General features: G+C 37.3%; 1 protein-coding gene across 50 annotated transcripts in view; it reads left to right on the forward strand.

The window, feature by feature from the left end:
- Positions 1–20,930, forward strand: part of LOC128985612 (cell adhesion molecule Dscam2) — a 188,129-nt gene that overhangs the window by 110,971 nt on the left and 56,228 nt on the right. For 34 of the 50 annotated variants that reach the window (XR_008490050.1, XM_054405293.1, XM_054405294.1 and 31 more), the window contains exons 13-16: positions 33–144; positions 945–1,095; positions 1,491–1,652; positions 5,655–5,960. Coding sequence is in view for 49 of the 50 variants with exons in the window: in XM_054405293.1 (XP_054261268.1) it covers positions 33–144; positions 945–1,095; positions 1,491–1,652; positions 5,655–5,960 (731 nt within the window). In the remaining variant the exon portion in view is untranslated. Of the gene's footprint in view, positions 1–32; positions 145–944; positions 1,096–1,490; positions 1,653–3,030; positions 3,313–5,654; positions 5,961–6,534; positions 6,823–7,607; positions 7,893–11,695; positions 11,984–14,525; positions 14,814–15,209; positions 15,501–19,951; positions 20,240–20,930 lie in introns of all 50 variants that reach the window. The other 16 variants (XM_054405303.1, XM_054405304.1, XM_054405290.1 and 13 more) reach the window with 7 other exon arrangements.

Raw genomic sequence — 20,930 nt, forward strand, 5'->3', positions numbered from 1 at the left:
GTAAAAATCTAAAATTTTCTGAATGGTTACAGGTTGCAAGTAGGGCAGTACGTTACTGTAAATGGTGATGTTGTTTCACACCTAAACATCTCTTCAGTTCACACCAACGACGGAGGACTTTACAAGTGTATTGCAACCAGCAAGGTATAGCAGATAAACAACAACAGATGAGAGTATAGCAGTGATAAATAGTTTATAGATTTGATTGAAATTTTCTTACATTTTGAACATGGATTTTATATTTTTTACAAAACCTAGAAAGTTTTGTGCATATTCTGGAATACATTTTTAGTTGGTGAGTGTCTTAGTAGCATTGTAGTTAGGGGCTACAGTACCAAGAGAGTAGGTTTGATCCCAAAATAGCCACATGTCCTTGAGAGGATTGTGTTGCTTTGAAAATAAGCAACTGCATTCTATTGAATTAATTTTTTATTAATTAATCATAAATTTTCAGAAAGAGCGATATTTTATGGATCATGAACTTTGAGTGAGTGAGATATACCACAAATACACTCTAAAATTATGTATTAAAATGCTTCTGGTGTAGCCACCAAACAGTGTAAATAGCATGGTCATTATTTGATATTATAAAACATTTTTTTTTTTTTTGAAATGTGTTGTTTTTTTATGGTGATCCATTAAATCAAGTAATATTTAGATTATTTTCTGATTAGACACCTTGGGACCCTTATTCAATTTAAAATAAGTCAGGACCATCAGAATTGCACTTAAAAGTGAATGGATACATTCCATAACCACACTTTCAATTATGCAAAATTAATTGAGTACCTAATATAATATAAAACACACTCTCTGAAGCTTATTAGCTTAATTTAATACATGGTTAAAACCTTGTATCAATGGTTTCTTAAAGTTACAGTCCCACTGTTCAAATAAGTGTTGACACTGTTTGCCGTATGTTTTACCTCGGTTTGTTTCTTCAGGTCGGTTCTGCCGAGCATGCAGCACGTCTCAACGTGTACGGACTTCCGTTTGTTCGACCAATGGAGAAGAAGGCAATCGTCGCTGGAGAAACCCTCGTGGTCACTTGTCCTGTGGCTGGCTACCCCATAGAGAGTATTGTCTGGGAGAGAGGTTAGTTAAAAAAAAAGGTTTTTAAAATTAATATTTAGGTTAGAGAATATTGGGGTCTTTAGAGAGAAGTAGAGGGCTGCCGCTTTCGAAATTTGCGCTATGCAAATGATGGTATGTTCCATACATGCTAATAGGTTACATTTTTCTAGATTAACTGTTGACAGTATAAATTTATTGTCCTGTTATGTGTTATGTGACGTTGATGTCTTATCACATTGTAAACTTTACCCTTCAGTAAAAGAGAAACATTAAGTCTGAATTGACACAATCAAGTATTACCAGACATAAAAAAGAAATAATAACATCTGACTCCAGACTCCACTCATGGATGATAAATTGTTTGTAACACCATTCATGAGCGTATAATTTATAGAAAATTTCACGATATGTTTCAGATCAAAGACTGTTACCGATCAATAGAAAACAAAAGGTTTTTCCCAACGGAACTTTGATCATCGAGAACGTCGAGAGGCAAAGCGATCAAGCAACGTACACTTGTGTAGCTCGGAATGCTCAAGGATATAGTGTGCGAGGAACACTTGAAGTCCAAGTAATGGGTGAGTAAAAATTGTTTTTTTAACCACACAAGAACTCCGTCTGGTCTAAAAAAAATAACTTTTAATGATAAGTGAACTCTTTTTCACAAGTCTAATTCAACATAATCATTTTGCTTTGTTGTTAACCAATTTATTTGTTTTGAAAATAATTGATATACATTTTTCACCGTGGTTCTAGTTAGGCCGATATTTTTTCTAAAATTTGGAAAATTTGAAATTGTAATTTCTTATAAGCAATAGTTTCTGTGTTTAAAAAATAAATTTAGTTTTTGTAAGAGCCTGTAATAAAGTATCAATTTTTACAACAAATATTTGATTAGACCAGATGGAGTTTAATATTAAAATAATTACAAACCAATCAACATTATACCATCTTTGGTATATCATCAATCAATTGTTTCAATTTAATGTATAACTGGTCAACAGCAGACTGAAAGACATACTTTTCTTTAAACTAAAAAAGATAGTTTTTATATCTCAGATTGGACAATTTTCTAAAGAGAATAAATAGTCTGATCTATTTATTTTAATAAAGTAATATTTCATGCTTTTCGAAAAAAAATTTTGGTAATCAAAGTCTATTTTGATCATTGAAATAAAGCTCCTATTTTTCTTGATCACAATTAATGTGGATTTGTTGATTGGTTTGAACATTTAATTAAATTGTTACATCTGTAGTTGAATATAAAATATATCACTTTCATTAGTTACAAACAAATTCTTCAAACTGTCATCAGAACTATTTAACAATTATTGTAGTTATAATATCATCAATTCAATTTAAATCATGAATTACAAACTTGTGACAAATAAAATTGAACATACTTTATTAATGTAAACTTACATCGTTAATAGAAGAAAATTCAAACAAAACAATCGTTAGATTTTAATACTGATTATTAATTTTACTCTTTCAAAAGTGATATGTTTTATACTTAAATTTCTTGACTGATAATCGTAAAAAGAAGCAATTGAAGCTGATTGCCGTATAAGGAGTCGCTGGGCAACTACTTTCATTACAACGGTAAGTTTTTTGTTTTGATGCTTGTTCAGGATTTGTTTGTTGGCACTGATCATTTGTAACGTACAATTGTCTAAAGTAGGTTAGGTAGGTTCGACTTATGTTAATCTAAGTTTGAATATTTCTACTCGAGACACATAATTGAAATAACTTATCGAAGGAGAATTAATTCTGTACCATACAGATTACCATTAAATGACCATCGACATTTATAATTTGTTATCGACCATCACATTTGTTTTATTTTCTATGCACTTTTTGATGGATTTTACTTTCATACATTTTCAAAACCCTATTTGGGAAAAAAATCGAAAAAGTTTGTGAAATCGTCGTTAATGGACTTTACTTTGTACACAGTTCTCCCTGTAATTGCTCCATTTGATTTTGATGGCCCGATGCTTGCGGGTGAAAGTGTGCAACTCAACTGTTACGTTACCAAAGCTGACAGGCCCCTGATAATCCAGTGGCACTTCAACGGCTCAGATGTCAATAACTTCGGAATTAGCACCAGCATGTTTAACGACCGCACCAATATTCTGGCGATAGAGGCTGTAGGGCCAGAACACAGCGGCGTCTACACATGCATAGCCACAAACAAAGCTGGAAGTTCTAAGTACTCGGCCATTCTGCTGGTTAACGGTCCGTAAATCTCAACTGTTGCTTTGTTGGTATGTGGGTGGATCTTGCCTTACACACTACCGTGACACAGAAATTGACAAGCGTACACAAACATAAGACAGTAAAGTCTATTGTTCATTGTTGCAATGATCAATATTATACTATCATCCACAAAAGAGTATCCTTACCTTTCTATATTATTGATAACTATAAAAACTGATGATTGTTGTATGTAGTTACATATTTAGCTACCTCACTCGTTAAAATTTCACTTTCAGATTTTTAAACTTAAAAAAACTAACACCTCAAAGTAATTATTATTTATGAAATAACTTAGAGAGACAATTTACATGCTGATAAATACAAAACAACTTAACAAGGCTCACAAGATAATCACTAGTTGCGGTGTGGCACCAAAGTGCCTTGTTTGATACAATGCGTTTACACTTTGTTTTGATGAACACAAGGGTTTCTGAACGTTGGTGGTTGAAGCACTTTCTGTTGCACTGTTCTCTGCACCCCCCACTTGCCACCCTACTCCTAGATCCTGCTAGGTCATGGGTGATGAAGTGACTGATGGAGGTGCGTCTTGTCTACTCGACTCAGTTTCAGTGTCCAAATAATATGTCTCCACTGGCGTTTCTCAAATATTTAACTCTGGTTCACTGTATCCTCTTGAAAGAAGGTTGAATGGTATATGATTGGGACCTTTTGGGTATTTGGGATCTGCGTTTGGATCTACGTATATGGTTCAAGGATTCCTCATAATGTTGGAAATATAAAGATTTTTTCTGAATATAGAAAGCTAACCATTTTTTTTTTTTTTTTGTTAACTTCTTTGTCTTAAATTCATCTATAAACAAACTCAAGATTATTACAAATCAGGCATATTCACACTTATTGATTCCTTATTTAATATTGGAAATAGCATAAACAGTTTAGGCATCCTATTATTGGAGATAATTTATTTGCCAAATATTTGTCTAGTGACCACTCATTATGTTGCAGCATGAAAGTTTAAAGGAAATTGTCTTTGTGAAATTAATACTCTATATAGACACAAAAAACTTCAAGACGTATAAATATACAGTATAGAAAACCCCAACACAATTATTTTGGATTTTTGTCAAATATTTATCAGTCTGTTTTGTGCACTTTCATGTTTTTTATTCTTTTTTTTTACCTGACAAAGTAAATAAAATGTACTTCACTTTAAAGCTTTAAATCTTCTAGCTGCCTTTACAGAATATTTTCTCTTAAACTCTATTTGTAATACAAATATAAATTTCTTAAAGTAACCAAACTTGTTTCTACAAAATGTTTAGATTCCAAATGTTTCTGATTTTTACATTTTGTTTTTTGCAAGAATGTCTCTCAATATGAAGTCACAAGTTGGTGTCATACCGACTATCGCATCTCAGTATCTTTGTTTTGTCAGTCGCTCCTGTCATCACTCCGTTCGCATTTGAAAGTTCGCCCATGAACGCCGGGGGTTTTACCATGCTGCATTGCACCGTTCCCTTGGGCGACTTACCTCTCAACATCACCTGGGCGTACCCTCGTCCTGGACTCGCCAGTGTTAGGCAGGTTGCAGACAGAATCGCCATGCTCACCATAGAGTCCTTGTCCGCGTATCACGCAGGGGACTATACATGTCACGCTTCCAACGATGCCGGAACTGCAACTCATACGGCAACTCTGCTTGTCAATGGTGCACTCAAACTCTTTTGTGTTTGCACTTAACCACTTTTTTTCTTTTTTTCTTCCCTCCCAAACTCACATTCAATGAGGGACCTTAAAACTTGTTTGTAAATACTTTTATAATGGGCAAATCTTCTGGTCGAATTTGTGACTTCAAAGATAGGTGAACTTTATTTAAACAGATTTATAATTTTAAGTAAAAATTCTTAACATATTTTATTCTCAATTACATTTTGCTAAAATGCTCTATAGGCAGGATTGATTCAATTTCTTAATCATAATATCACTACAATTTGAATAAATTAACTCAGTAAATCAATGTTTGGAAATTATTTGTTAGGTCGCTGGCAGGAACTACAGCTAATAAGGTAGACATTGCTGATACAAGACCAGTTGTTCCATTCTATCTCTTTAATCACTACTAGCTTGCCAGTGTGATCTATACGGTAACAATATGTCTCTGTCTTTAGATCACCGAACAGACTAAATATGTTGCCAAGCAGTTGAGGTTTTAAAAGCTATAAATAAACTCTCCCTGTTAAAATTGTTTGACAAAAACCATCAATTATCCATGACTAAAATAAATTAACTGATTTTTTTCTAAGCTTAATCCTCAATTACTTCACTTTGTTATAAGCACTGAGAATGTACCTGTGTTAAAGTCCCGCCGTCCATTTCGCCCTTCTCTTTCGGGGCATTGCCAATGAATGCGGGAGGTTTCGCCTTGGTCCAGTGTGCTGTAACCACCGGAGACTTGCCACTTAATATCACTTGGAGATATCCGGGCGACCATCGAGTGACGTCTGTTCAAAACTCTCAACGCCCCAAAGTTACTGTTACTAAGATGGGAGAGCGGGCCGCCATGCTGTCCATTGACGTTCTCACAGCCGAACACACAGGGAACTACACATGTATTGCAAGCAACGCAGCCTCGTCCACTTCTTACACGGCCGAGCTCCATATAAACGGTGACATTGTCACTTCAGTAGCACTGTGAAGTAGTTTGGTTGTCTTTGTCGTGTTTGTCATTATTATTTTTCTGTTTTATTTCTCACTAAAGTATTCCTGGAGGTTTTGATTTGTTAAACCTTCTTCAGCCTGTTTCCTTTCAGTTGAGGGTATATTATGTTTCTGCTGGTACAGGTTGTATATTTGAAGACTATTGGATGTGTAAATTGTGATTTAATCCAAAAACTTTTTGAGGGAGTAAGAAAAGGAGGAATAGTTGTTAGTTATTCTTGTAATTATGATAACAGCAATGAAATCATTTTTAACTTCAAAGAAGATTTTTAAACCCCAAACCCAATTAGTTGTAAATTTGATAAATACAATAATAACATTTTTTAATTACAACCTAAATTTCACCACTAAACTTTTCTTTTTGTTAACCAACCATGTTTGTAAAAGCTACAAAAAAAAACTGACATACTGTCCTTAAGAACATGTATTCGAAGAAAATAAATAAATAATCTGCAGTATGATTTATTTTCAATTTGAAATCCTGCATTCTTACCTGAAATAAAATAAATACGATTTTGACAGTTCCTCCGAAAATCTTGCCTTTCACTTTTGGTGAACGGCCGCTCAACTTTGGCCAACTAGTAACAGTTCCCTGCGCGGTGGTGGAGGGGGACGCTCCAATCACACTTCAATGGCAATTCAACGGACAAAACATCGCCCCTCGACATCGCATCACAGTGGTGCAACTTGGCGATAGGAATGTCATCCTCAGTATAGCCTCTGTTGATGAGAAACATGTCGGCAATTACTCCTGTATCGCCCGTAACCTAGCAGGGTACCATGAAATAACCGATACACTCTATGTCAATGGTAAACCACTTCGCTTCATTCATTATGCTATTTGTGACTTGTTTGTTGCACTTTTTAATTATTTCAGCAAGACATTTATTTTTTACGTTGGTTAATTTTAATCAGTTTTGGTTCATTTTCTTAATCTACTTATCAGTTTTGAATATCTTTCTCACCCTCCACTACTTCAAATCCACCTCTATTGGTATGTTTTGGCGTTTAAGGCAAACTTGGAAATAGTACGGTTTGAAAAATAATGAAACGTTTTATGTAATGTTTCTTGAGCAGCACTATGAAAGATACTGTAGTTTCTGTTTGATCATCTTTCATTTGTTCTTTTCCTTGGATGATATGTTTGATTTTTATTTCTGAAGCTATTTTCATTTGTTAAGGGAAACTTCATCTAACTGAAAAAATTTAATTTAGATTACACAGTATTCTTAGGAAGATTTTTTTACCTTATATGAGAACCTGTAAGAAGAATTTTAGCAGATAGGTAGTTTATTAAGTTAATGATTTAGTTTATTGTGTGGAATTTTCTAAAACTACTCATATTTATTTATTTACAGATAAGTAAAAATACTATTATATCCATTAAAAGAAGTACAATCAAAGATACATCTAAAATCACATTTACAGCCCAACAACACTGATTTTCATACAGACGAAAGAACTATTTTCTTAACCTAATATAACTAAATATATAACACACACAAAATAATTTTAAAGTCATTAAAGTTTTATAGGTCAGTACGCACTCACTATTGATTGTCATTGAGGTGTAAAACTAGACATGTGGTGTTAAGTTTTGCCGCACATCACTCCGTTCAGTTTTGAGGGAAAAGCCAACTCAGGCGACAGTGTTCAGTTGACTTGCTACGTGTCCAAGGGTGACATACCCCTCAGGATAGTGTGGAGTTTCCACGGTCAGTCGTTGTCCACACACATGGGCATCTCCACGACCAAGATTGGTGATAGGACGAGCCTTCTCACTATCTCATCTGTCATGGCCGGCCACGCTGGAAACTATACCTGCAGTGCTTCAAATCCCGCAGGCTATACAAACCACAGTTCCACACTTTACGTCAATGGTACATTCAGTAAAGTTTGTTTACGTCGTTTACAGATTTTTTGTTCGCTTTTGCCATATTGTTTTTACTATTTCACTGTTTCCTTACCTGTCAAATTTGCCTTTCTGTCAAGGGACTTGGTTATAAGAATTTCGGAAGTAAATAAAAATGTTGGTTATTACAGCTACAAACTAATCGTATACCATGCCAAAACTCTTGGATGCTGAAGTAAACATCCCATTTATGGACATAGTTGAATGAGCCAGTCACAGAGTGTCCTAGTGTCTAAATTTTATTTTATACTTCATGTTTTCTTACTAAGATGGTTGACCTAACATAAAAGACGTTGAAGCTTACTAAAAGTCTTCCTATCACTTGGACTTGGTTACAAAGCCTGCCTATAAAAAAAAAGTTAGTAATTCAAGTCAGCTCAATCTGCCATTGGCTCAATTCAACTACTTTCATTTTGATTGTAAAAGTGGTGACAACTTAAACTTTGGGATGGAGTATCTAGTTCTAGCAATAGTCAAAGATACTGCAGTTTATTATTTCTAATTCAATGTATTGTTTTGGGGTGTGTCTGTAGTTTTACCTCACATAATGCCATTCTCCGTGGAAGAGGAAGTAATGTCCGGGGAGAGTATTCAGCTGACTTGTCACGTCACTAAGGGTGACCGTCCCCTGAATATCAGGTGGAACTTCCATGGAGAGGAACTTTCCAGTCATCTAGGGATCAGTACTACAAAAATAGGGGACAGGACTAGTTTGTTGAGCATTTCCTCTACAATGGCTGCTCACAGCGGAAATTACACGTGCACTGCATCCAACCGAGCTGGAAATACTAGTTATACGACATCAGTTCACATAAACGGTACTTCTTGGTGGAATTGTACAGATCAGATAGAGTTTGCTAGCTAAGGATGCATGCGATAAGGAGTTTATGGGATTCTGGTAAACAAATATTAGAGGATCAAATTATGACGGTCATGGAATGGTCTAAACTGTATTTAGTTGGGTCTTCACTATTTTCTGTCATCATTCCTCATTCAGAATGCCAGCACAGTCATTCATGGTACATCGTACTCTGTCTCATCTACTACACATTGTGTTCCTTGTACCTATCACCCTGTCGAAATACTGGTCTAGAAAAGTGGTCAGAAAGTATGGTTTTTTAAGATAGTTTATTTATTTAGCTCCATAGGATATATTTTTTAATATCCTCATCAGTTTATTAATTTTTTACTAACTTACACCACCCATCAAAAATAAAAATATATTTTGTACTTAAAGCCTGTCAATTTTTTATGATAAAAACGGTTATTAGTGAAAAACAAGTTCAATAATAATCTTAATTATTTGTTTAGTTCTTCCACATATAATTCCGTTTACCTTGGACGAAGAAGTCAATAACGGTGAGAGTATACAGTTGACTTGCCATGTATCCAAGGGTGACATCCCACTAACCATCCGCTGGAGTTTCCACGGTGAGGCTTTGTCGTCTCATATGGGTATCACAACAACCAAGATCGGTGATCGAACGAGCTTGCTGACTATATCTTCAGCAATGGCAGCCCACAGTGGAAATTACTCTTGTACCGCCATAAACAGGGCTGGCAACACGAGTCATACTGCCACAGTCCATGTCAACGGTACTGATTCAAACTGTAGAAACCTTGGCGCTGACTTGATTTTGGTTCTTAGTTGTTTTTTTTTTTTTTTATCTATTACCTCATACCTTTCATACCACATTAGTCCATAGGGATAGTTTGGAGTATTTAGGTTGTTAGGTTTAGACATTTTACTGTTTGCTCAGGAAGAAACAAAATGAAGAGCTCTGATATTTTTGCAGTTTACTAAATAGGATTGTTGCAATAATTTTATTTTGTGTAGCTGAGTGATTTTGCTGCGTCGAAGGTAAAATTTATTTCTTGTTTAGTTTTCCCTCATATCATCCCGTTCGACCTCGAGGAAGAGGTCAACTCCGGCGAGAGTATTCAGTTGAACTGTCATGTTTCAAAGGGTGACGCACCCTTGAAAATAAGCTGGAATTTTCACGGTGAAGCGTTGTCTTCGCATATGGGCATAACTACGACTAAGCTAGGGGACAGGTCTAGTGTGTTGACTATCGGATCTGCTATGGCCGCTCACAGTGGCAACTACACTTGCACAGCGACCAACGCCGCGGGGTCTACTAGCTACACAGCCCCTGTACATGTGAACGGTACTGGCTCACGCATGCTCATTGAATATAGCATCAAATGGACTCTTTGGTTTTTAACTTTGCTGTAGAGGTATATTAGTGGAACTAACGTAATTTAGTTGAAACTAATCGGTAAAAAGTAAGCTTTAACAGCACATTCATTGTACTTGCTACATTTATATAAAGTTTTTTTTTTTAGTTTTTACATACTTACGATTGTTTACTTTTAAACATTGGTTAAAATCATTAGCATAAAAAAAGTTTGTTTTCTGTGATTTATATTAGTCAATCCTTCTTTGATTTTGATTTTGAACTACCCTAAAGTAGATTTTCCCAGGTGTTAACAAATGTGTACTAGCTTCTAATGTTGAATCTCCCCTAATAGTCGCACCCGTTATCACTCCGATATCCGTCGAGTCCCAGGTATTTGCTGGAGAGACGATTCAGCTCAACTGTTTCATCTCCAGAGGAGATTCTCCTGTCACGATATGATGGTTTCTGAACGGAGAGAAACTGTCGTTGATGGGTCCGCTAATATCTACCACACAAGTAGGATCGAGGACTTCCTTGCTCACTATTAGTGCCGCGACGGCTTGGCACTCAGGCAATTACACATGCCAAGCAGAGAACAGAGCCGGAGTAGCCAATTACACCGTCTCGTTGCTAGTCCACGGTACACAGCAATGCATGCAATGTGCTTTTGTTCAAAAGTGTCCCCTCACCCGTATAGCATGAACTTTTGAGTTATAGGATCCATCAGCTTTTTAAAAGTGGTTTCTGTTTGAATCATTATAAGACACCTTGAGTATTAGGCTAGTTTTAATGTGTAAGATTCCTCTACATTATGCCTTAAAGAGATGATATTACGATAAACACAGCATCAACAACCTAATATTACTGGTGTGAGTATTTAATGTAGAACAGTCAACTTCAAATATTGATTTGAAAATGCACAAAAATTCAGCATCGTTGAATAATTTAACAAACCACCACTGACACATGTATTATCAGTTCGACCAGTTATATCTCCAATGGCAGTGGAGTCTGTTATATACTCTGGAGAGGTGGTCCAACTGTTCTGCACAGTGTCCAGAGGAGATCTGCCAATCTCGTCTACTTGGTTGTTTAATGGCGAACGTCTCTCTATGAGCACCTCCGGAATGACAATGACCCAAGTTGGACCAAGAACTTTGCTCCTCACTATACATTCTGTAACTGCTTGGAACTCTGGCAACTATACATGCCTTGCAGAAAACCCAGCTGGAGTCACTGAGTTCACTGTTCCTCTATTGGTCCATGGTATTTCAAACATTATGCATGAACATTCATCATGTGCAATAGGTGAAACATCTTCTCTTCAAAGCTTTCTTATTTTTAGTTCAAAGAAACACTTAATTTATTTTCTATATTCAAATTAGTTTGCTAATTTATTTTTGAATTATATATTTTATTTTTCCATCAACCTTTCTCCATTTCTTAGCTTCCTTGATAAATTTTGATTGTAATGAACAAGTGAAGAATATTAGACTGTACTTAACACATGGTCACAATATTTATGATTGATGCTTGGTAGTATCAATCGATGTAATTTATTACATTAACTAGTGATTCTCCTAATGTTTAGTGTTACCGAGTGTGGTAGCATTCACCTTCGGATCCGAGCCAATTCAGGCGGGTCAGTTTGCGTCGGTGCAATGCATCGTTTCCTCAGGGGATCTCCCTATCACCATCAGCTGGATGTTCAACGGCATCCCTCTTGTTGCTTCTGATTTGGTATCTGTGTCTAAGAGCGGTCAGAGGATCAGCACTTTAGCAATAGAATCTGTGAACGAACGACTCGCAGGGAACTACTCTTGTATCGCCCGTAATGATGCGGGCATCGATTCTCATACATCCTCACTTAGAGTCAACGGTATAAATCATTCTCCTTACATGGTAGATAGCATGTGATCATTTTTTATTCTGTTTTCTCTGTTCCCATTTCCCCCTTACCAATTTATAGGTGAGAGTACAAGTTTAAAAAAAAATGGTTGTGTTGTAGGTACTATTTGTCAGATTTTAGATATATTTTTTATTTAGTATAAGTCATTAGTGGTCTACCTAGGTTTTGTTTCATGTTTGTCAAAAGATATCAATATCATTTATTAGAGATTTTTTTAGTAAAGAGTTTCATCTCACCTTTGAGGGGTAACATTGTGTGAACCAATCTGTCATTGGATAAAACCCGAAATATTTTGCCCACTGGTAGCAGTTTGATCAATTTACCATGTGCTCGTTCAGTTTTGCCAGTGATCAAACCAATCTCCGTGGAAGGACAGACGTTTGCTGGAGAAGCAGTGCAGTTGCAATGTTTTGTGCCAAGGGGCGACACTCCACTTTCTGTTTGGTGGGAGTTTGACGAGGAAGGCGATCATCTTGAATCGTCCAAAAGTACAAGTTTCTCGACAACCCAGCTTGGACCGCGTACGTCTTTGCTGACTATAAGTGCGGCCACTGCTTGGCACTCAGGCAATTATACGTGTCACGCAAACAACCATGCTGGCGAAGTAACGGCTACTGTGCCGTTGACAGTTCATGGTATGGGGTTTACAATGGCTGGAAGTTGAAAGCATGTATCTGTGTAACAGTTTTGTCAATAGGCTTTTGGAAGTTATAGTGCCTCCATAGTAATGAGTGTGAAGTCATTGTTTTGTACTGTTTATTTTATGAATTCATTTCAAATTATTATTCGTCATTGACAGATAAAGGTTATGTTTAGCCGTCGAATGAATGTAAAGTATCTAATGTCAGAATGAAATGCGAAAAGTTAAAAAAATTATTATTTCATGACAATAAAATACAAAAACCTAATAGCCTTAGATATCTTCCTTCTAAAAATGTAGTATATATTCATGTTGTTTCTGTAGTTGAAAGCTTCTTTATCTTTTATCACCTCCTTAGTACACCCTAAATTCCTTTAGTTGAACATTCTCTCCATACATTTTTCATGATTTCTCACTTCATTCTAGCTATGCCGACAGTTGTCCCGTTTAGCTTTGGTTCAGATCCAGTACAGTCGGAGCAGGTTACGTCTGTTCAGTGTATCGTCTCCTCGGGTGACTTACCTCTCACGATCACCTGGGCTTTTAACGGCGCCCCACTTATTTCGTCAGACCTCGTCAGTGTTAGTAAGAGTGGACACAGGATTAGTACATTGGCGATTGAGTCGGTTTCCGCCAGACTGGCTGGAAACTATACATGTATCGCTCGTAATGAGGCGGGAATATCCAGCCACACTTCAGAACTGAGAGTCAACGGTTTGTGAGAGTGTCATATGTGCATGTTGCATTATCCGTTTAGATGTTTTAGTTTTTCTCATTTATTTGTCGTAATTAGCCCTCGTACATATTGAGACCTACTTTTAGTGATACGCCAAGTGAGGTTCCAAGGTGAAATTAAATATTTGCCATTGGTTTTGGGAATTACTTCAACTAAAGGTATTAGTGGCTGGTGAATTAGTTTACTGATATAAAATGAAACTTTGTTAAGCTATGTGATAGCATCAGGTATATTAAATGTTGAAATTTCAAAACTAACTAGTAAATTACTGTTCAAGTATTTATCATTTAATTTCAGAATTTCCCCTGTACACCAAACTCAGTTTTGTTTCATTATTGGTGATTGTCTAGTTCCTCCGAAAATGATGCCTTTTACTTTCGGTGAGGAACCCCTAGAAGCTAGCACGTCATCTACAGTTCAGTGTTCAGTCACAACCGGAGATTTACCTCTGAGAATCGAGTGGCTGTTCAACAATCGCAGCATCAATACGCTGGACGATGTGATTGTAGCAAAGATCAGCAAGCGAGCGAGCGCACTCAGTATTGAGTCGGTGACAGCGCAACACGTCGGAAACTACACATGTGTCGGGTCGAATGATGCTGGAAACACAAGTTTTACTGCTCAATTGTTCGTTAACGGTTGGTTCTAGAACGCATGCTCGTCATTGTTTTGCTGCCAGATTAGACAACATTTATTTACTTTTTTGTTTTGTCCAACTCTTGAATTTACTTTTCCCTTGAGTAGTTTGAAAAGGTGTACAGCTGCTTTTATAGTGAAAATAAGGATCGTGGTCTGTTATACGTAAATGGTACTAGTTAATTTTTTGCTGATATCCTTTTTGTATAGTTGCTGGTTTCATTAACAGCGATACATCATGGACATTGTTTAGTGATTCACTTGATCATCTAAACATCTTTCTCATACTCACTTTTTTGTTTTATTTAGTTTTAGCTGGTACAATATCTGAGCATATTTTCCTAAATGTCATTCATTTCACTCATAATTATTTTCTCATGATATAAATCCATCTTCCATTACACTTCTGTCATCACATCATGTATTTTATTATGAGACGTTTTTATCTTGCAAAAGCTCTTGTATGTTAACACTTTGTAACATAAATTTCAATTGATTAGTTCCACCGAAGATTTTGCCGTTTTCTTTTGGCGAGGAGCCGTTTGAGGCCGGCCAGTCTACATCAGTGCAGTGTATGGTTTCCACCGGTGACTCTCCTCTCAGCATTGACTGGGAAATCGATGGGATTCCACTTGAGTCCACCCCTGAAAGAATGATATCAAAAGTTACTGGAAAGCTCAGTTTGTTGAGCATTGAATCTGTAATGGCTCATCACGTCGGAAATTACACTTGCAAAGTTGAGAACGCTGCGGGTTTCTCCAGTCATATGGCCCTGTTACTGGTTAATGGTCTGTCCTTAGTTGAATCAATATTTTTTTGCATGTCCGCACTTTTTGCACTTTTTTAGTTTTGTCAAAAGGCTCATCTCTCCCTTAGTCATTTAGAAGTTATGACATGTTTTTCATCAATCGATGAGTGGTCTTAACCTATTATAATACATTAAATGTAATGATCAGCAGAGTTACTGGTGATAAAAAAAATGGTTTGTTGTTATTTAAAGATGAAACAATGTGAAGAGAAACGGCTTCCTCATATTAAAAACAAAACTGTAAAAAATAAAATAGGGTTTGTAATATTAAATCAGTTTAACCACCAATGGTAGGCAACAAGGTTTAGGCACCAATGCTATACCTTGTGCTGTCACGATATTTTACATAATTTAAGACATCATGATTGTTTACTAGTTCCTCCAAAAATGATGGCGTTTTCATTTGGTGACGATCCGTTCGAGGCCGGTCAGTCAACCTCAGTCCAGTGTATGGTCTCCTCTGGTGACTTGCCTCTGAATATCGAATGGTCTTTCAATGGTCAACTCATTACACCCAAACATGAAGACTTGTCAACAGTGAAAATCGGCCAGCGAGGCATGGTACTAAATATTGACTCAGTAACAGCGAGGCATGCGGGAAATTATACATGTACAGGAAGGAATTCAGCTGGCAGTGCAAGTTTCACAGCACAACTTATGGTCAACGGTTTGTAATTTTATTTTTTCATCAGGGCTTTTGTCTGTTTTTGTTGTCTGTTTGCTTCTAAAATTGTCTTTGGGCCCTACACCCTTCCCATAAAAAAATGAAGTTGGTAGGGTTCGGGGAAGTCAACAAGTTTTATTAGTAGGTTATAATAAAATAAATTGTGAAAATTACCTATTAGTTAAGTTTTACGAGTACAGGAAACCAAATATTTGGAGAAGATGGTTAAAAAGTTTTAACAATTAAACGTTTTAGTCCCACCAGAGATGGCTGCGTTTTCCTTTGGGGACAAACCTTTGAAAGAAGGAGATTCAGCGTCAGTGCAATGTTCAGTTACCAGTGGTGATCTTCCTGTTTCCATATTTTGGTTCTACAACACACAACCAATTGAGAACTCAGAATACATAACAATATCAAGACTGGGGAAACGAGTTAGTGCTTTAACTATCGACAGTGTTTCTCACAGTCTGGTCGGAAACTACACTTGTCTCGGGCAGAATGCTGCTGGAGAGGCAAAACAAACAGCTCCGCTTCTTGTAAACGGTTTGTCTACATCTAGCTTAGTTTTATGCTTCCTTGTAAACATTTTTGTTATTTAATTTGGTGACAGATTTTATGTTTTTCCCAATCGTTCCATCAAACTTTTTTGTCGTATTTTGATTTGTTAGGTGCTGAAAAATGTTTCTGTTAAAGTTTATCTGCGCTCTAGCTATCCTAGTTAAGTGTGGAATGATAAAAGAAAACGATTAAAAGTTAGTACAGTGAAAAGTATAAGTAGGATTTCACACTGTAGGAATATCAACGCTGCAGAATCAGATAGGGTTCTAATTCTAACTAGAGGAACTAATTCTTTAATCAAATTAGTTTAGCATTTCTTAAGACTATTAAGTTCATATTGTGATAGAAGCAGGGCTCAATATGGCATCATGAAATATTTTTATGAGAAACCATTCTTAGCAAACACTAATACACTCTAAAAGTACAAGCCATTTATAAAGTTGAAATTAGGATGTGACATAAGCAGTTTTTCCACAAAATATAATTTATTCATTGTTACTTTAAATTTACAAGCTAACAAACCGGTCTTGCAGTTCCACCAAAAATGATGCCATTCTCATTTGGGGAAGAGCCATTCCACGCAGGCGAGTCTGCTACAATCCAATGTACGGTGTCCCATGGCGACCAGCCACTGAACATATCTTGGTGGTTCAACCAGGAACCGGTTTCTCCCTCGGCCACCATAACGGTCTCCCGTGTGACCGCCAGGGTCAGCGTGTTGACCATAGAACCGGTTCTTGCTGGACACATCGGCAATTACACCTGTCTTGCTGTCAACACAGCAGGAATGTCACATCATACTTCACTCCTATTGGTCAATGGTCAGGGATGATTTTAATAGTGGTTTTGGTAGCTTAGAGGTTGTGAAGTCTTGTCAGTGGAAAGTTCCTTGAAAAGAAGTGCCCATTAGAATGTCAAAGTTATTTCAATTTTCCTACGTGCCATGTATATTTTTAGGTAGTACAATCTGAAACTAAGAAAATATTCTGTGGGATACTAATTAAAATGACAAACTGTCTATTTTTATAAAAATATGAATTTTAAGTAATTCTGTCGCTATTTAAACGGTTACACAGTCAAGCAACTTACTCAAATTTATCGGTACCATTTTTAACTGCATGGTTAAGCCTCTGAGCTGTGGGTATAGTAAGATGTATTACTTAAATCTGCGATTAGCTGTATATGATTATGTGGATTTTACTACATATTTGACACGATCGTGTCCAAACATATGCTAAGCTCCACAATCTATAACTGATCAACGGTTTGGTGTGTAATACATCTTACAATATTTTTTGTTTGACTTTTTAAAACTCAGTCACTAAAATGTGTCTGCTGGTAACTTTCACCGACAGATGAAACAACACTTAGCTTTTCTTAGTCCAGCCTCTGTTGCACAGTTCCCCCTCAGTTGACCTCCTTCCCCTCGCTGCCTGTGACGGCCGGAGACACTGTCCAGTTGTCTTGTCTCGTGTCCCGAGGCGACGTCCCCGTCAGCCTGAAGTGGTCGTTCATCGCTCCTCCTGGACAACCATCCCTCCCCCCGCCAGGCCTCTCTGTCATCCCTGTGTCTCAGGTGAATAGTCTTCTTCTGATCTCCAGAGTGACGGAGGCTCACCGAGGCTCATACCGATGTGACGCCACCAACGCTGCCGGCTCGGACCACTTGTCAATGGAGTTGAACGTCAACGGCATGTTTAGGTTTCAGATTTTACTTAGGTCTAGGTGGGAGTGCAGGTTTTAAATAACTTACTAACACTTAGGATTGGAGCTCATGAGTTCTAGTTTTTTGGGAAGTTGAGGATTTCTGTTATGTGATTGGTATTGTTAAATTGTAAGGTATTGTGGCACCTGATGATACCACATCGTAGTAAAACATGTTTAAATAATAACGTTAAGAAACAGTTGAAACAAGGAATAGCATATAAAAGTCATTCTTACAAAGGTTAGGGCTATAAAAGGTATAAAATTACCTGAGTACTGCCAGAGTGATCCTGTTGGTCCTTACGGATTACGCGTTTCGAGGAGCTTAAGTCCTCATCATCAGATGATGAGCTTAATCATCATCCTCATCTGATGATGAGGACTTAAGCTCCTCGAAACGCGTAATCCGTAAGGACCAACAGGATCACTCTGGCAGTACTCAGGTAATTTTATACCTTTTATAGTTTGTTCTGTGATCCAGAGACAAAAACAACTCAAAATATGAAAAAGGTTAGGGGCCTATAATGGGTTCTTATTAAGTTCTGGTAAATGCTGAAATTGTAGTCTCAATTTTTATAAAGTTAACCAATATTTCAAAATTATCTCAAGATTAAAGAAATACTTGAACTCCTGAACTACTAGTTGAATCTTGTTATTTCAAATTTTGTTATGTTCACTAACGAAATTGGTTTGCTGTGGTGCAGTTGTTTTTTTGTGAGTTTCATGTTGATCGTGGTTTATTTTTCTGTGGGGCTTGTCATTATGTTGTGTCTTAACAACTTTCGCTGTAAACATTTTGAAGCAAGGACTTATACAGCTTTGTAAGTGCTATTGCTTACAATAATTTTCTATGGACGATTTGGCTTTTTATGCTGCAAGGAGAGTAAATGGTTGCTGAAATAACATTTGAATGAACATTTTTGTCTGAAGCATAGAGCAATTATCACACTCAGACTGATGTTGAAGGATATACCACGCATTCAAACTTAAATAGTGATGATATATTTACAGTTAATCATTGTTTCCAGGTTGTTAAATTAATCTGAGTGATATAACAGACAAAAGTACTTTTAAGATGGAAAATAAGTTAAGCTTAACTGTGGCAACATTGTTGTATTCTAAGTATGTCCCATCTGAATCATAAACCTCACATTAATAGTGTTTATTTACTGAATGGGGTGTGTTCACACAACATTCACACTTGATTATGTTTTCTCCTTCACAGCCATATTAACAAGTCATTTTCTCTCAGTATTGCCGAGAATCATTCCGTTCTCATTTGGAGAATCTCCCATTTATGCCGGAGAGGCGGCTCAGGTAACTTGTCTTGTGACTGCGGGTGATCAACCCGTAACAATCTCGTGGAACACACCTCCTCTAGCACGGGGTGTGGCAGTCACCCAGGTCGGGACCAAGGCTAGCTCTTTGCTGATAGACGCAGCCTCACACCTTCACAGGGGCGACTACTCGTGTACTGCTAAAAATCAAGCTGGAGTAGTTCGATTCACCTCCACACTCAAAGTTCACGGTATATAAGAGCCCCCGCATGGCTTGCTTAAGTCGCCACTAAACTCATAACAGAACAAACTTTCCAGTACCTAATGTTGTATAAAACTGTCAGGGATTAACAACCCAAAATTGTTTCATTTCTCTTTGCGGGATACTAATTTTCCCTTCTTGAAAATCTGTAAACCTTTGTTACTTGTTTCTTTATCCGTCCTGTGAAGTAAGCTGTACAAAACCCGCTAATATGTTGCATTGTATATAGTTGTGCCACGAATCATACCCTTCAGTTTCGGAGAGTCGCCGATCTTTGCTGGGCAGACGGCTCAAGTCACTTGTACGGTTTCCGAAGGTGATCCTCCCTTGGATATATCATGGACATTTCATGGGCCGCAAGAAATGACTCAACTCGGAATATCTACGACAAAATTTGGGAAGAAAACCAGTTTGCTATTTATTGACTATGCAAACTCACAACACCGTGGCGTGTACACGTGTACGGCCAAAAACCCAGCAGGGGCGACAAATTATTCGACCACTCTGAACGTCCACGGTACTGAGCATGTCTTGTTGTTATCGTATGCTTTGGCATGCAACAACCAACCTATGTTTACTCTTTAGTTTTAGTTAAGAGTATACACGACTTTCCACACCAAAAGTAACCAGTTAAATGTGTCCAATGGTTTTAGTTCCTCCGAGAATCATTCCGTTCAGTTTTGGAGAATCTCCGATTTTCGCCGGGGAAGCCGCTCAAGTCACTTGTCTGGTGTCCGCTGGAGACCCACCTCTAGATATTTCCTGGAGTTTCCATAGCAAAGCGGAAATGGCTCAGTTGGGAATTTCCACGATGAAAAACGGACAGAAAGCCAGCATGTTGTTAATAGAGTCTGCGGGGTACCAGCATCGCGGAGTTTACACTTGTACTGCCAAAAACCCGGCTGGCCTGACTAACTTCTCTACGACTCTTGATATCCATGGTAGAAACACTCCTCATATGCATGCACTAGGATCACTACCAGTGTTCATGTATCCTGCTTCATATATTTACACTCCTTCCTTCATCCAAAAATCAAGCAAATATTTAAAGTGGAGCATAAACTAAAATCTGTATTCCTAATCCCAAGTTGAAAAAAACCCAGATTAAGTCAGCTAATTTAAACTTCTTCATTCATATTGAATCTTTTAAGGTATAGGTATCACATGAGTGTATGCCTGTGTTTTAGTTTTGCCTCGTATCTCTCCTTTCACGTTCAACTCGCCAATATTTGCGGGACAGTCGGTCCAAGCAAGTTGTTTCGTCTCCGAAGGCGACCCTCCTTTGCAATTTTCTTGGAGCTTTGATGGCAGAGGTGGCCTCTCTGCTTTGGGTGTTGGTACGATGAACGCCGGACGCAAAACGAACCTTTTGATTATAGAATTAGCAGGATTGGAACATAGAGGATTGTATACTTGCAGTGTTAGGAACCGAGCTGGCATCGTCAGTGAGTCAGCTAGGCTGGACATACATGGTAAACTGACAGCATGCTTGTGGCTTTGCTTCTGTCTGCTTTCACCTTTTATTGGTTATTTTTAGCTTCTCAAAACATACCGGTATTTTTCGGACAAAACAAAATGGTACAAGTGTGAACATACCCCATTCCAGTTGGTGAATATTTTGCGTATTTTCAC

This window comes from Macrosteles quadrilineatus, unplaced genomic scaffold, assembly GCF_028750875.1.
Source record: "Macrosteles quadrilineatus isolate MER2022 unplaced genomic scaffold, UCM_ALF_1.0 Scaffold_2__2_contigs__length_208266976, whole genome shotgun sequence".
NCBI lineage: Eukaryota > Metazoa > Arthropoda > Insecta > Hemiptera > Cicadellidae > Macrosteles > Macrosteles quadrilineatus.